General features: G+C 33.7%; 1 protein-coding gene across 5 annotated transcripts in view; it reads right to left on the reverse strand.

The window, feature by feature from the left end:
- Nucleotides 1-1,622: 1,622 nt before the first annotated feature.
- LOC114331108 (dnaJ homolog subfamily B member 6-B) overlaps nt 1,623-17,278 on the reverse strand; it is a 92,434-nt gene continuing 76,778 nt past the window's right edge. For all 5 annotated transcript variants that reach the window (XM_050650918.1, XM_050650916.1, XM_028280578.2 and 2 more), the window contains 3 exons: nt 15,429-15,605; nt 9,825-10,098; nt 1,623-1,803 (listed from right to left, as the gene is read on the reverse strand). In XM_050650918.1, coding sequence (XP_050506875.1) covers nt 1,704-1,803; nt 9,825-10,098; nt 15,429-15,605 — 551 coding nt within the window. In that variant the 3' untranslated portion in view covers nt 1,623-1,703. The remainder of the gene's footprint in view (nt 1,804-9,824; nt 10,099-15,428; nt 15,606-17,278) is intronic.

Here is a 17,278-nt window from a genome sequence, read left to right on the forward strand (position 1 = left end):
TTAAGCATTACTAATAATTTACTTAATAATTTGTTTACAATTATTCTAATTTAAAAAAATTTAAAACTCCGTCCTTGATGGGTTAAACTACATTCAATAAGATTACAGTCGGAAAAATGAAAGAATACCAATGAGCGATCATATCAACCACATATTATTAAAATAACTAATAATCTATCTCTCTCGTTTGTTATTTATAGAAAAAAAAAACAGCAAATACAAAATATGTGATTGATATGATTGTTCATGGGTATTCTTTCATTTTTCCGACTGTATGTGTCTAAAATACATAATTTTATTGAATCCATTACATTAAAACGCAAATAACTTGAAAACTACTTACCCTATCGCATTGAGACAACAGGATGATATTTACGTAAAAAGTAACGAAGCATAAAAAACATGCTGAAATGACTATTACGACAGTGGCGTAGATTGTAAGGGAGAAAGGGTCGAAAAGGAAGTATATATCCCTACAGCACGCCTCTGGTAACAGCGGAAAACTATCTTTTAACACTAGTTTAAGTATCTTAACATGAGTAAACTGTGTGTCAAGCTTGAACAAAAAATATTAAAAGGTGCTTTAACAATGGGCTAAAATCCTTTTAGAACATTTGTAATAAAACACTCTCAGTAAGGTAGAATATTTTATTTAAGTGTTTTGGGTTAAATCTTCGTATTTGGTAATAAGATTTTTTCAGTTCCGATATGGACAATTGTTAATGAAACACCCTGTATATGCGCGGTCGGTACGTGCGCTCTTCCTTCCCTATTATACGCATGCGCTGCGGTCTACCGCTTAAAACCACCTTTAAATGCGTTTTTCTCGAATGCTAAGAAAATGCCAAAAAATATGAGACGAAAATTCATTTAAACATTTCAAAATATTAAATTGTATATATTTTTTTTTAATTCCTTCGTTCAATCACAGCTAAGGGAATTCTAACTGTAAGAAAATTTTCAAATTTTTGATTTCAGATGAACCTGCACCGAAATATTCTCCCTATCGCAAAAAAAGGCTGGACGAGGAAAACTGCAGGAAAATTCGACAATTTTCAATACTTTTAGCTGAAATTTTTTTTACAACTTATTCACATGCAAGTCTTTGCTGCGTGTAAATTCGAAATAAAATAGACCTTTGGTTTTTAAAATACAACTATTTGAAAAACTTGTCTTTTTTTCTTCAAGACCTATGTAACTCCTTAATCTCTAAATTCAAAGAACAACGTAACAATATTATCAATGAAACATTTGACATAAATTGTACATCTTTATTCCTTGATTTGGCAGTTCTGCTGTATAACTAAAACGAAGCAATTAGTCTTTTAAATACTGTTTGTCCTAACACTTCTCATCAAATTGTGATTAATAATCGAGTAAGATATTTTTATTAAGCTAAAATTGATTTATTAAGCTAAAAAGAGCCTTTGACTCGATCACTAACCGCTCCTGATCATATAAACAAATATGGTTCCTTCTATACCTCGTGCCTATGCAAGAATTGAGCAATTATCTTTTTTTATCGCAAAAATAGTTTAATCATCATCCCTGGGACATCAGAAATACGTTTGTCGCTTAAACGAAGATACTAGCGTTGAGCTTCAATGGGCAATTATACCAAGTGGACCACATTGTATTCTATTGAAAAATGTGTAAGTACTACAATTAGCTAAAGTGGAAAAATCATTATTCAAATTGATAATTTAACTGTAGGTTATACTTTGTGAGACCCCGTTCACAGTCTTTGATTTTAGCACATCGTTTTCGTAAGACAGCACAGTTTCTTTTCCGTTTTCAAAAATCCTAAAACAAAATAATATATTATTACAACAACATTTTGAGATCTTTCGGAACAACAGCTTATTTAATACAGTCACACACAGCCACAATCCCGTATCCAGGACTGTGGCGTTTTTTACCTAGTGCGCATGACATGGACATGTCCATGTCGTTGATCGAGTTAAAATGTATGAGCATATGCCTGCAATGACGCAACATACGTTTTATGTAAAAACATTCCCTAATCTCAGAAATAAGAGTTACATTAAAAAAAATTCAAAGGTAATCAGTTGACTGCAAAGAACAATTCTCAATTTCTCGGCAAATATTAAAATCTAGTGATGCAACCAATATACAGCTCTATAAAGAGCTGTGGAGTTAACAGAGACAGTAACATCAATGGTTACCAGGATTACAAACGAGGAAGTGGCTCAAGGGCTTCAAAAAATAAAGAAAGGAGAAGCAGTCGGACCAGATGATATTCCTGGGGAAGTATGGAGAGCATTGGGAGAGATAGGAATAAGTTGGCTAGCAGGTCTATTTAATAGAATTATGGAAGTTGGACAAATGCCAGACGAATGGAGAAGCAGTATATTAGTACCTGTCTACAAAAACAAGGAAGACATACAACAATGTACAAACTACAGGGCTATAAAACTACTTAGCCACACCATGAAAATATGAGAGAGAGTAATTGATAGACGGATACGTGAAGAAACCGAAATATCCGATAATCAATTTGGCTTTATGCAGGGCAGATCAACAACAGATGCAATTTTCATTGTAAGGCAACTGATGGAAAAATACAGGAATAAAGAGACCAACGCTCATATGGTATTCATTGATCTTCAGAAAGCATATGATAGAGATCCTCGAGAGATTCTGTGGTGGGCACTCAATAAGAAAGGAGTCCCTGGCGAATATGCAAAGATTGTGAAAGATATGTATGAGGGAGTAATGACTAGTGTTAGGACAGGTGTGGGAGAGACTGATAAATTTCAGGTGAAAGTAGGATTGCACCAAGGCTCGGTGCTTAGTCCTTATTTATTCTCATTAGTTTTGGACCAGATAACAGCGAAACTACAGGGTAGCATTCCATGGTGCTTAATGTATGCTGATGATGTAGTGTTAGTAGGAAATAGTGAAAACTGGAACAGTGGAGACAAGCTCTGGAGGAAAAAGGTTTAAAACTTAAAAAAAAATTAAATAAATATTGTAAAAGATAAATGCAGATTTCTGTTCATATTCGGTTCAGATTTGGATCACCATCTCCATATAGCCATTTCAGCATCCTCATGGCTCATCAGTGAAGCTATGCATGGAGATGATGGTCCAAATCTGAACCGAATATAAACAAAAATCTGCATTTATCTTTTCCATTTTTACTCAGTTCTGAGTATTTCGAAACTGTCTTTCGGTCCTTTTCCTAGACGAAGAGAAGGTAAATGCGTGGCCTAAGTGTCCTTTTTGCTTTCTCCTATTTTCGTCGTCTGTGATTATATATTGTAAAATCCGAAGATACGGGATGCAGCCAGAAAGCAGTTTATTAACGAAGAGTCTTGGATTTAAAATATTGTTTACTGTATTTTATTTCAATTATTCTAATTGTTTAAAAGGTAGTAAACTTTGTATCTAGGGCTTTTCGTTTTCCTCTTAATAAATATTGTAAATTCGCAAAGTAAGAGATCTTGAAGAGGCCTAGCTCTTCGAAACGTTGTATCTTGTTCTGCAATTGTAGGACCCACTAGACATATTGATGAAGTCTTCTGAAGACATTCGAATGGAAATTTTAAAATGAAAACAGTCCATATCTCCCAACAGACTTTACGACTTAAAAACAACCTCTTTATCCAATGGCTTTTTAGGTTTTTTTTTAAATTTATTTCTATTGTAATAAATTGAATAAGAAAAAACGTTCCATCAGCTAGAACCAGATTCTCTGCTTCCAAGGTCAGACGAACACTGAAATAAAATGAGTAGGCCATGGGAACGCGGCGAATAGGGCTTTTCATCGATTGTCATTTGTTTCGAGCTTCTGTCATGTGTCACCTAATATTAATATATCTACGTCATACGTCTTTGGTTTGTATCATTGGTATACGCTGTGAGCTCGTACGTAGAGGGGATATTTACAAATTCGCGAGCGCCTGTAGTGACAAGTCTGTAAACCTTTACCGGAAATTTGACATAAATGTCAAAGTGATTAATTTAAAATTAAAATTAAAAACATTAATTATAAAAAATATTAGTTGGTCAAAGCTGTGGTATATATTTTTAACTTAAATATACTTACGTTTTCAATACTGAATTTATGTTTTTTTAATGTTCCGTAATATGTAATTATAAATCAATCTTAGCGCCATCTACACGATAATTGTGAAAGTATCCGAAGTAAGAAATTAATATTTTATCAATAGAACGTCAAAATGATTAGCAAAATCTTAAAAAAATCGATTAAAATTTGATTAATTTTTTGCGTTGTAAATATTAAGCGATAACAATTAAATAATAAATTTAAAAATTACCGGTGAAAGTTGAATTAGTAACCGCTAGGAGCGACACCAGCGAAGCTCAGAGCGTATATACCAATAACGTATGACGTAGATATATTAATATTATGTGACACATGACAGAAGCTCGAAACAAATGACTGTGAATGAAAAGCCTTATAGAACGAACACTTCGAATAACCTAAGATGCAAAGAGAAAATGCTCTATAGCCCGATCAGGGAACACCAAATTTTACGAAAAACTCCAAAAAAAATAAAGGAAAGATGAAAATTTGGGAATAGGTAGTTGAAATTATATACATAAGAAAAAGTTTACAATTCTACATTCCCTCCATTTTACAAAAATTGGGAAATACGGGGTGAAAAATATTTTCTCGGGAGTGAAAAAATCATCATCATTCTCTTTGCCTTATCCCTATGCGGGGTCGGCTTCCCTAATTGCATTTCTCCACACAATTCTATCTTGGGCCATATCAATGTTAATCCCCTTTACCAACATGTCCCGCCTTATCGTCTCCCCCCAGGTCTTCTTTGGTCTTCCTCTCCTACTCCTTCCAGGAATCTGCACTTCAGCTACTCTTCGTATTGGGTGGTTAACGTCTCGACGTTGAACATGACCAAACCATCTTAACCTATGCTCTCTCATTTTGGCATCAATTGGTGCCACACCTAGACTTCCCCTAATATACTCATTTCTAATTTTATCCTTCTTTGTCACTCCACTCATCCATCTAAACATTCTCATTTCCGCCACATGCATTCGCTGTTCCTCTTTCTTTTTCACTGCCCAACATTCAGTTCCGTACATCATAGCTGGTCTTATGGCTGTTTTATAGAATTTTCCCTTCAGCTTCATTCGAAATTTTTCTGTCACACAACACACCTCTCGCTTCTTTCCACTTCATCCATCCAGCCCTAATTCTACTGCATGCATCTCCATCTATTTCTCCATTACTCTGTAATACCGATCTTAGGTACTTAAAACTATTGCTTTTTACAATCATTTCACCATCCAAAGATACCATTTTATTTGTAGTAGCTCCATCTTTAAATGAACATTCCAAATACTCTGTTTTTGTCCTACTAAGTTTTAAACCTTTTTCCTCCAGAGTTTGTCTCCACTGTTCCAGTTTTTGTTCTAAGTCTCTTTCACTATTTCCTACTAACACGACATCATCAGCATACATTAAGCACCATGGAATGTTACCCTGTATTTTCGCTGTTATCTGGTCCAAAACTAATGAGAATAAATACGGACTAAGCACAGAACCTTGATGCAATCCTACTTTCACATGAAATTTATCAGTCTCTCCCACACCTGTCCTAACACTAGTCGTTACTCCCTCATACATATCCCTCACAATCTTTACATATTCACCAGGGACTCCTTTCTTATTGAGTGCCCACCACAGAATCTCTCGAGGAACTCTATCATATGCTTTCTCAAGATAAATGAATACCATATGAGCGTTTGTTTCTTTACTCCTGTATTTTTCCATCAACTGCCTTATAATGAAAATTGCATCTGTTGTTGATCTACCCTGCATAAAGCCAAATTGATTCTCGGATATTTCGGTTTCTTCACGTATCCGTCTATCAATTACTCTTTCCCATATTTTCATGGTGTGGCTAAGCAGTTTTATAGCCCTGTAGTTTGTACATTGTTGTATATCTCCCTTGTTTTTGTAAACAGGTACCAGTATACTGCTTCTCCATTCGTCTGGCATTTGTCCAACTTCCATAATTCTATTAAATAGACCTGCTAGCCACCTTGTTCCTGTCTCTCCCAATGCTCTCCATACTTCCCCAGGAATATCATCTGGTCCTACCGCTTTTCCTTTCTTTATTTTTTGAAGCGCTTGAGCCACTTCCTCGTTGGTTATTTTGGTGACCATTGCTGCTACTGTCTCCGTTGACTCTACAGGCTGTCTGTCAAATTCTTCATTTAATAAGCTGTCAAAGTACTTTCTCCATCTCTTTTTGACATCCCTTTCGTGAACTAGTATTTTATTATTTTCATCTCGGATACATCTAATCTGATTAAAATCTTTTGCTTTCTTTGCTCTCTGTTTGGCTATTTTATATATCTTCGTTTCGCCTTCCCTGGTATCAAGTTGATCGTATAGGTTTGAATACGCTTCTGCTTTAGCTTTTGCTACTGCTACTTTCGCTTCCTTTTTGGCGACCATATAGTTTTGAAGATCTATGTCCGATCTGGTTTCTTGCCACTTTTTATATAATTTTCTCTTCTCTTTTATTTTTCCTTGTACTTCATTTGACCACCACCAAGTCTCTTTATCCTCAAACTTCTTAACTGACGTTTTCCCAAGTATTTCAATAGCCGTCTCTCTAATAATATTGGCCATTCTTCCCCAAATTGTATTAGGGCTTCCTTTCATGTTCCAACATATTTTTTCTACTATTCTTTCCCTGAATAGACCTTCCTTCTCATCTTTTAGCATCCACCACTTGATTTTTTGTGGTCCTCTCCGATATTTTTGTTTAGTTTCGCTTTTTACTTCGATGTCTAGAACAAGCAGCTTATGTTGTTGGCTTACTGTCTCACTAACTATTACCTTGCAGTCCTTGCATTCACGTATGTCTTCTTTCCTTATCATGAAGTAGTCTATTTGGGATTGATGTTGTCCACTTTTGTAGGTAATAAGTTGAGTTTCTCTCTTTTTAAAGAATGTGTTAACAATGTGAAAAAATATACGTTCAAAATAGACCCGGAATTGGAAAAATGACTAATTCTAAGCAACTTTTGTTCTATGGAGTTTTTTCACTAAGTCAATACTTTTCAAGTTATTTGCGAGTGAATATGTTTTAAACATTTTTAACAAAAAAAAAACATGTTTTTGGACGGTTTTTCGCAGATAATTCAAAAAGTAAGTATTTAGCGAAAAAATATTTTTATAAAAGTAAAAATATAGCTTATAAAGAATTGAAAAAAATGGTGTACACGTGAGGTCTGTAGACCCAGTAAAAGCAGAGTTGTAGCTAATGAAAAGTAGGTTTTTCTTCGGCAAATTCCAAATCGAATATTTCATTGTGATATAACCAAAAAACAGAGCACTTTTAGGGGAAAATTCATTACAACTTTTTTAAAGTGTTTAGGTTTATTTTTGGTTTTTTTTTTAAACTTCCAACATTAAAAATAAGTGAATTACGCTCAAAATATTGTTGGTCCCTTTTATTTTTTGGTACAAAAATCGCGAAAATCACCCCCTAATTAGCTTCCCAAATAAAATTAATCGTTATCGCTTCACAAGTTACTTTACTTATGTATTGTTTATATCTATATGTTTCATTGGTTCAAAGTGCTCATTTTTGAAAAAAAATTGGGTTTAAAATAAAACATTTTTCTTAATTTTGAAAAAAAATGAAATTGTTCATGGAATTAACTTAAAAATTATTAGTAATAGCAAAAATCTTAAAGAGTAATAAAATTTACGTTTTGCTTTTCTGAATGTTTTTGCTTTTTTGTTTTCTTGTTAGACAAAAATTGGTTATGCTATGGCTGTTCAAAATTTGCCTAAACTCGTGATTAGTTACTCGTTCAAGCCATTTTAACTACAGCTTTTTCAAAGATAAGCACTTTGAACCGATGAAACTTACAAATCGTATAAATAATACATAAGCAAAGTAACTTGTGAAGTGGTAATGATAAAATTTATTTGTGATGCTAATTAGGTGATTTTCGCGAGTTTTTTACCAAAATATAAAAGGGACCAACAATATTTTGAGCGTAACTCACTTACTTTTAATGTTACAAGTTAAAAAAAAAGCAAAAAATAAACCTTTTTTTAAACACTTTAAAAAAGTTGAAATGAATTTTCCCCGAAAAGTGCTCCGTTTTTGGGTTATTTCACAGTGAAATATTCGATTGGGAATTTGATGCAGAAGAACCTACTTTTCATTAGCTACAACTATGCTTCTACTGGGTCTACAGACTTCAAGCATACACCATTTTTTTCAGTTTTTTATAAGCTATATTTTTGCTAAGAATATTTTTTTCGCTGAAATACTTTTTGAGTTATCTCCGAAGAACCGTCTAAAAACATGATTTTTTCTGTTAAAAATGAACTATTCACTTGCAAATAACTCGAAAAGTATTGACTTAGGGAAAAAAACTCTATAGAACAAAAGTGTCTTAGAATTAGTCATTTTATCCAATTCCGGACTTATTTTGAATGTATATTTTTCACCTTCGAGAGGGGGGTATTCCTTTCTATTTTTGTAAAATGGAGAAATGTAAATGGAGAGATGTAGAATTGTGAACTTTTTCTTATACCGGGTGTCCACTTATATTTCCCCCATTTTAACTGCCTATAACTTCTAAACGGCTTAAGATAAAAATATGCGGTTTTCGCTGAAATGTTTTATTTTAGTAAAAGTTTTGTCTAAATGGATTGAATTTTTTATATCGCTGTTAAATACGAAAATAAAAATGGCGGAATTTTGAAAAAAACGTTGTCGACTTTATGTTTTTTATGTTTATGTTAATGGAACACCCAGTATATTTTTTGTAAATTGAAAAAAAGGTCATTCACCTATCTAGCGATATAAAGTTTTTCAAAATCGGTTGTCAAATCACTGAGTAATTAATCTTTAAAATGAGAGGTGCAACGTGGATATCACATACCTAAATAACATAACAAAGCAAATTGATATTGTTATGAGATTTCCACCTTGCATCTCTCATTTTAAAAATTGATTGCTCAGTCATTTGACAACCGATTTTAAAATTTTTTTATCGCTGGATAGGTAAATGATCGTTTTTTCAAGTTTTTAGGTAAATGGCCATTTTTTATATCGCCTTGAAATAAAAAATGGCGGATTTAAAAAAACGTTGTTAACTTTTTTTATTAAAACACCCAGTATATTTTTTTGTAACTTGAAAAAAAAACGGTCATTTACTTATCCAGCGATATAAATTTTTTTAAAATCGGTTGTCAAATGACTGAGCAATTAATTTTTAAAATGAGAGATGCAATGTGGAAATCACATATTACTATCATAATATCAATTTGCTTCGTTATGGTATTTAGGTATGTGATATCCACGTTGCACCTCTCATTTTAAAAATTAATTACTCAGTGATTTGACAACCGATTTTAAAAAACTTTATATCGCTGGATAGGTGAATGATATTTCTTTCAGTTTACAAAAAAATATACTGGGTGTTCCATTAAAAAAAAGTCAACAACGTTTTTTTTTCAAAAATCCGCCATTTTTCTTTTCGTATTTGAAAGCGATATAAAAAATTCAATCCCTTCAGACAAAACTTTTACTAAAATAAAACACTTCAGCGAAAACCGCATATTTCTATCTTGAGCCGTTTAGAAGTTATAAGCAGTTAAAATGGGGGAAAATATAAGTGGACACCCGGTATAATAATAAACAATTTCAACTACCTATTCCCTAAATTTTCATCCTTCCTTTATTTTTTTGGGGTCAGATTGTTCTTTGGGGTCAGATTGGGACTACTAGTCAAGACGCACCTTTACAGGTTGTAATTCAATATATACTCACTTTTTCGTAGTAATCTTCTTTCCATTGGCGAACCTTGTAGAAGTGGAGGTCCTCTTGACGTTTGCATTACTAGGAGCACCAGCGAACGAGGTATTTATTGAACTAAAAGAAGTAAAGCCGCCTGAATGCGGCCCCGGTGCAAAGAAATCGTCCATGAAGTTACCGCCGATTTGTAGACCGAAAGGACTGAAAAGGGACGTGCTGCTCAGAGCATTCTGCGGGTGTGAGTGCCTGTTGTGGTGATGATGACGTCTTCTATCTCTGGCGTGTGGATCTGAAAATATCAAAATGAATTATGTTTTATGATCCATACCAACCAATGAACTGTCAATACGGATGGAATGGCCCTGTCCCATTCAAATAGTGAAGCGAGATTGCCACCAACATACAAGAGAGAGGTCCTAGAGAGAGACAGAGAAGGTGCTGGAAAATTTGACAGGCCGTGTAATTTCAGTTGCCTATATCAACTTAAATCGGGGAAATGGATCTCATATTTTCTTAACTTGGTATCAGGGCTGATAAGCAGTATTTAAAAATTAAGTTAAGTTAATAAAATTTAAAAAATATGAGGTCTATTTCCCTGATTTAAGTTAATATAGGCAACTGAAATTACACGGCCTGTCAAATTTTCCAGCACCTTCTCTGTCTCTCTCTAGGACCTCTCTCTTGTATCGTGGCCGCATTAATTTTCTTCGTGCCTATGGACAGCCGGAGTGATGACGTAGAAGTGTCAATTTTTATTGACATATGTCATGTCAAAGTTTTCCAAACAAACGTTGTTTAGTGTGGCAAATTTGTATCTTTTATTGTTTTTTCAGTTTTTACAGAGAATATTTCCGTTTTTTGCAATATGTAAGTATTGTTATAGTTACTACAACAATTTTAGAAGGTTGTGTAAATAATAAAGCATGATGTTTATATAAATAGCAATAAACTATATGTATGGGTGAAGTAAGGTTAGAATTTATTTGATTTTTAGAAATTTTAGATTTAATATTTTATTTTATTTTTTTTTAGATTTTATACTAATTAAAAAGTCTCGAGATTCGGTAAAACCTTACTTTTCAACGTGTTTACAATCTTTGTTTGGAAGTGATCATCATAACACTTAATATAGCCGCAGTTGGCTGTGACGTCACACTCTGGTCGTCTATTCCATCCGTATTGACAGTTCACTGATACCAACTATGTTTTATGATCCTGCCAAAAGAAATAATATAACGAAAGACTTCTCCAAACACAAGCATTGATGGAACAGAAGAGAAAAATGCAAAGTAATAGAAGCAAAGAACTGAGAAGGAATGAACTTAGAAAGATAAGTAAAAAAACACAAAAATTTATTAGGATGGACAACGAAAGCATAAAAGTACACAACGCCAACAAACGAGTGAAGACAAGATCATCAAGGTACTAAGGAGAAAATTAAGAAATGACAAAAAAGAAATAATGAAATTTTTAATTAATGAATGAAAGAAATAATAAATCATACAGAAGTCATCAAAACTGATAGTAACTAACAGAAAAGTTAAAAAATTCAGGAAAAAGATTAGTCAACCAAGGATCGGAATTGATGCCAAGTCAACCAAGGATCGGAAAAGAAATAAAGCTTGTAGAGAATATAATATTGTTATTTTTTCTCAGAGGCCGCAAATATTGGAGGAGACAGACGGTTAGATAATATAGAGAAATTGTTCAACTTATGTTTGCACTAAAGTGAGACATCTACAAGATGGCACAGTGCACTTACCATTTTATTGTACCAAAAGGGCGATCCAACAGACCTCGAGAATTACCGGCCCATAAGAATATTAGACCACCTCTACAAGTTATTCACAAGACTAATAACAAATAGACTGGAAACAAAATTAGATTTTTAGTTTTTACCAATCTAGGGAATAGGTAATAGACCTGGATCCCGCGTACCTAAAAAAAGTTGATCAATAGCAAGCTGAAAATTTGTTAATAGCTTAACGGTGTCTAGTCGGACAAACTTTGATGTACAGGAACACTGGAACAGGGGAAGTTTTAATTGTGGAACAGTTTAAAAATTTGGAACGTCAGATTACGAAAACGTCCATGTATTTTGTCGGACAGAACATCCAATGGATTTGTTACCCTTTCATTAAACTCTCATGCAAAATCAGACTGCTATTAGTCACCAACACGATTCCTGTCATTTGACATGTTGTTCCTGTTCCACTCATTAAAATGCCCAGTTGGTGATAGACACCAATCTTATTTTTGCATGAGAGTTTAATGAAAGTTCTGCCCGACAAAATACATTGAACGTTTTCGTAGTCTGGCGTTCCAAATTTTTAACCTGTTCAACAATTAAAATTTCCCCTGTTCCAGTGTTCCCATAAATCAAAGTTTGTCCTACTAGACAACGTTAAGCTATTAACAAATTTTCAGCTTGCTATTAATCAACTTTTTTTTGGTACACGGGATCCAGGTCTGAGTTTTAGGAAAAACTTTGAAACTAACGACCACTTCTACCCCGTAACAGGGATTATAGAAAAATCTAAACAAGATCTAAAAGATATGGAAAAATCTAAACATTTCTACTGTAGTGGATAGTGGTCGATCGGTTGATCTTTTTACAAATCTTAAAAGAGAAGGATTTTGTGCTCTAGGCTATGCAACCGATGTAATTATAGTAGTGAGAGATAAGCATAACAGTATTATTGCTGATCGCAAGATGTTTTGCAAGCTTCCTGGCGTTTAAGAAAAACGCAGTAAAATAGGAAGAAATTAACAATATGAATGGAATCACACTTTAATTCTATGAAGAGGTTACGCATCTCGGAATTATCCTAGATATGACTTAGATCTTCATCTAGAAAATATAGCCCCTAAAGTAACGTACCCAGGCCAACTAGGAGAATGTTCTAGGCCAGTGGTTCCCAACCTTTTATGTCTGGCGACCCACTTTCTCATGTTTTTTCATATTCGCGACTTATCCCTTACCCATGATGATATACAGGGTGTCCAGAAACTCTACCGACAAACGAAGATAGGAGATTCCTCAGATAATTTTAGGACAATTTAACCCAATTCACCTAGTCCGAAAATGCTTCCTAAGGAAGCTAGAGCTCTTTGAAGATGGCGTCATGTAATTAGTTTTTCTTAAATACCTCCAGAACGCTTCCTTTTTGGAAAAACGAAAATTTGTGTACATATTTACTTTCCAGAAATGAGTCGATTCCATCCATTACGAATTTCAAGTACCGGTCATAGGCGTCCTCTTTGGGTAGGGCAACGGTTATTTTATCGTCTAATTTTTTTGTCTTTAATTTTTAAGCATTTTTGACTCTGAATTATTAAATTGTGAGGTATTCTAGTACTAAAAGGCACTCTTACTTTAAGTCGATAGGATACACCGTTTTCTAGAAAAATCGATTTAAAAATTTTTCGTTCTTTGAATTTCAAAAAAGAAGATTAAAAAAAAATGATTTAGAAAGATGAAAACTGGTACATTTATTTATATTCCAGAGATTAATCGATTTCATTAATGGCGAATTTCTAGTTCCGGTCATAGGCGTCCTTTTGGGTAGGTCAACAGTCATTTTATAGCATAACTTTATTATCTTTAATTTTTAAGTATTTTTGACACTAGATTATTCAATTATGAGATATTCGAGTACTAAAAGTTACTCTTGCTTTAAGTTGGTAAATTTTTTTCAACTTTTTTTTTCAAATTCCGAAAACCAAAAACTTTCAAATCGATTTTTCTAGAAAACGGTGTGTCCTACCGACTTAAAAGAAGAGTACCTTTTAGTACTAGAATACCTCACAATTTAATAATCCAGTATCAAAAATGCTTAAAAGTTAAAGACAAAAAAGTTATGCGATAAAATAACCGTTGCCCTACCCAAAACGGGCGCCTATGACCGGCACTAGAAATTCGCAATGGATGGAATCGACTCATTTCTGGAAAGTAAATATGTATACAAATTTTCGTTTTTCTAAATGGAAGCGTTCTGGAGGTATTTAAGAAAAACTAATTACATGGCGCCATCTTCAAAGAGCTCTAGCTCCCTTAGGAAGCATTTTCGGACTAGGTGAATTGGGTTAAATTGTCTTAAAATTATCTGAGGAATCTCCTGTCTTCGTTTGTCGGTAGAGTTTCTGGACACCCTGTATAATGTACATTATTCGGCTACTGTAAGAGCCACGCCGCGACCCACCTAAAATCCGCGCGCGACCCACTAGTGGGTCGCGACCCACCGGTTGGGAAACGATGTTCTAGGCCATAGGCTAGTAAAAGGTTATTATACCTTCCATTCGTTCCGTAAATATATTCTTCAAGCTTCCGAAGATTAAACTCGGAGTAATCACAAACAGTAATGAAACGACCGATGCTAGGTCTCTATTTACAAGACAAAAGAAGAAACGACTGGTTAACCCTTTCAGCCCCCTCGGGATACATATGTCCCACTAAAAGTTAAAAATATTTAATGGCTCAAATACGTCCAGATTTAAACGTAGTTTTGCTTTAGTAGTATTATTAGTGCAAAAGCAAGAAAATAAAACCTTGACAACACTGTGTAACTTCTGGAGTCAGTTACAGATTTATTTTCACAAGTTCTCGACGTTTTAATGCGGTTACATTCGCTTTTTACCATTTTCATCGAGATTTTTGAACAGTAAGTGAATATTTTTCTGAATTTATATCAGTGATACACCATATTCTAATAATATGGTATAGTATTTTGATAGAAATATTCCTGATTTTCTAAGAATTACCCTAATGGGACAATAATGTCCCAGTGGTATTTTTAAGCGGGACATATTTGACCCATTGGGTTTTTTGCAGTATGTCGAAACGAGGGCTTTCTGAAAAGGAACTTCGATCTTTAGCCGATAAGCTTTCAGATATTGAAAGTGAACCGGACCGTTTTGAGACTGATGACGACAGCGACAAAAACTATGAGACAGAGACAACAACACATGGACTTTTTTCATAGACTACCTCTGGGTTGTATATGTCCCAGTTAACAATACCATTGGGACACATGTCCCATCTGTCAATGTCAAATCTAAGAAAAAAATCTTAAGGAAACCTGTTTGGGTAACCTAATTACATACAAAAAAAAGCTCAGAAATTACGATTTCAACTCCGTTTATTTAAGTAACAAAAGTGGGGCTGAAAGGGATAAAAACAAAACAAAAGTAAAAGGCACAAACTCGCAAATCTTAAGTGTGAATTTACAGGATAAGTTGCAAGACGAGAGGATAACAGATAGAGTACAAATATTATTAAATGGAGGCTATATCTACAAAGAATAAATCGGGGAACACAGGATGTTAAACACAGGATAGAAACAAGTTAAGAATTATGAAGGAGAGAGACCATTGTTCAGAGCTGGATCCACGACGGCAAGAAGATAAGAGGTATGATGATCAAATATTTTAGCTGTTGAATATTAAAATTTTTCTACATTTTCTTACAAAATATACAAAGGAAACAAAAGATACAAGTACATACTGCGATTGCTAAATACGGTTATCTTTGTTTACCATTAAAACACAACGCAATATCAGTACCCATTCCTCTCTTCTCGTCAAGAAAACTCAGATTAACCCATTGTTATAAACACTTACCTAGAAGATCGAAAACTGTGGCACCGAAAAATTCTCTGAAAACATCTTCTGGGTCTCTGAAGGTAAAGAATCCAAATCCACCAAAGTCAAAATCGTCTTCGTGTCTACTTCTGCTGCGACTGTTGCCATTCAGTAAACCGTCTTTGCCATATTCATCATAAACACGTCTCTTTTTCTCTGAAAAATTATATTAAGTTATAAGGAATTATCAATAATAACTATATAAGCAAATAATTGACCAGTTTATCTAAATATTAAATCATTGTAATAATAGTACATTATTTCACGGTTTTTGCTGTAAATTTTAAAGAACCGCTTGGAATGACATGAAATTTGGCACACGCATAGCTAACACGTCAAAGAAAAAAAGTGATATGGTGCCGATGTGTGCTTTTGCCCTGGGGTGACTTTCACCCCATCTCGGGGGTGAAAAAATATATGTCCAAGATAAGTCCCGAAACGGATAAACTGACTAATTTTAAGCAACTTTTCGAAATCAATACTTTTCGAGTTATTTGCAAGTGAATATGTTTATTTTTCAAAATAACACAAATAACAAAATAACCACGTTTTTAAACGGTTTTTCGCAAATAACTCAAAATGTAAGCATTTTGTCGAAAAAAATATTCTTAGCAAAACTATAGCCTATAAAAAAGTGAAAAAAACGGTGTATATATTAGGTCTCTATACTTAGCAAAAAAAAAGTTATAGCTAATGAAAAATAGGTTCAAATTCGAAAAATTCCAAATAGAATAATTCAATGTGAAATATCCAAATAATGAAGCATTCTTGGGGAAAACACACTACAACTTTTTCAAAGTGTTTAAAAAATGCTTTATTTCTGTTTTTATAAAAAAAATTTCTAGCATCAAATGTAAGCAACTTACGCTCAAAATAAAGTTGGTCCCTTTTGTTTTGGCAAAAAAAATCAGGAAGATCACCCCCCAATTATCAACTTAAATGAAATTAATCGTTACCGCTTCACAAGTTACTTTACTTATGTTGTGTTTATATGATCTGTAAGTTTCATCGATTCAAAGTGCTTATTTTTGAAAAAAATTTGTTTTAAAGCAAAATTTTTTAAAATTTTAATTTTGAAAAAAATGCTTTTTTTTTTTCAAAATAACGTAAAAATTGGAGAAAAATGGAGAACAGTGCCAACGTTCCTTCCGATGAAGGCTCCAATAAGAGCCGAAAATCGCGATTCAAGGGACTGGACTGCACTCCGTATTCTAATTGAAAAGTAAGATTGTTTTGCCTTCGCATTGCAACTGAATAAAAATGGTATACATTTTTATTTTATAGTCGTATTACTCCGTAGAGTAACTAGGTGCATTTTTCCGTTGGAACTTTACCAGCTGCAGACGGGGGATGTGAATTGCATAGTGTAGAATTCCTTCCCTCTCGTCTTCACTGCAGCATCCATTTGACTTGCAAATTGTAGAAGTCTTGGAGGTGTCACCAGGAAAGTGTACCAATAAGTTTTCAATTTAAAAATCTTTTAGTAATATTTTTAATATTTTCAATATTAATAATTTACTATTAGGATTGAAAACTACTTCGTCGAACTTAAAAATTGTTAGAGATACCAAAAATCTTAAACAACAAAAAAAGTCGGCTTTACTTTTCTGAATAATTTGTATTTTTTTGTTTTTCTGTAAGACAAAAATTGGTTAAGATTCGGTGTTTCAAAATTTGCATACACTCGTGATAAGTGACTCGTTCAAGCCCTTTTAACTACAGCTCTGTCAAAAATAAGGACTTTGACCGATGAAACTTACGGATCATATGATCAATACATACGAGATTAAAAAACTTGTGAAGTGGTAACAATTAAGTTCATTTGAAAT

Source organism: Diabrotica virgifera, chromosome 5 (assembly GCF_917563875.1).
Source record: "Diabrotica virgifera virgifera chromosome 5, PGI_DIABVI_V3a".
Classification (NCBI taxonomy): Eukaryota; Metazoa; Arthropoda; class Insecta; order Coleoptera; family Chrysomelidae; genus Diabrotica; species Diabrotica virgifera.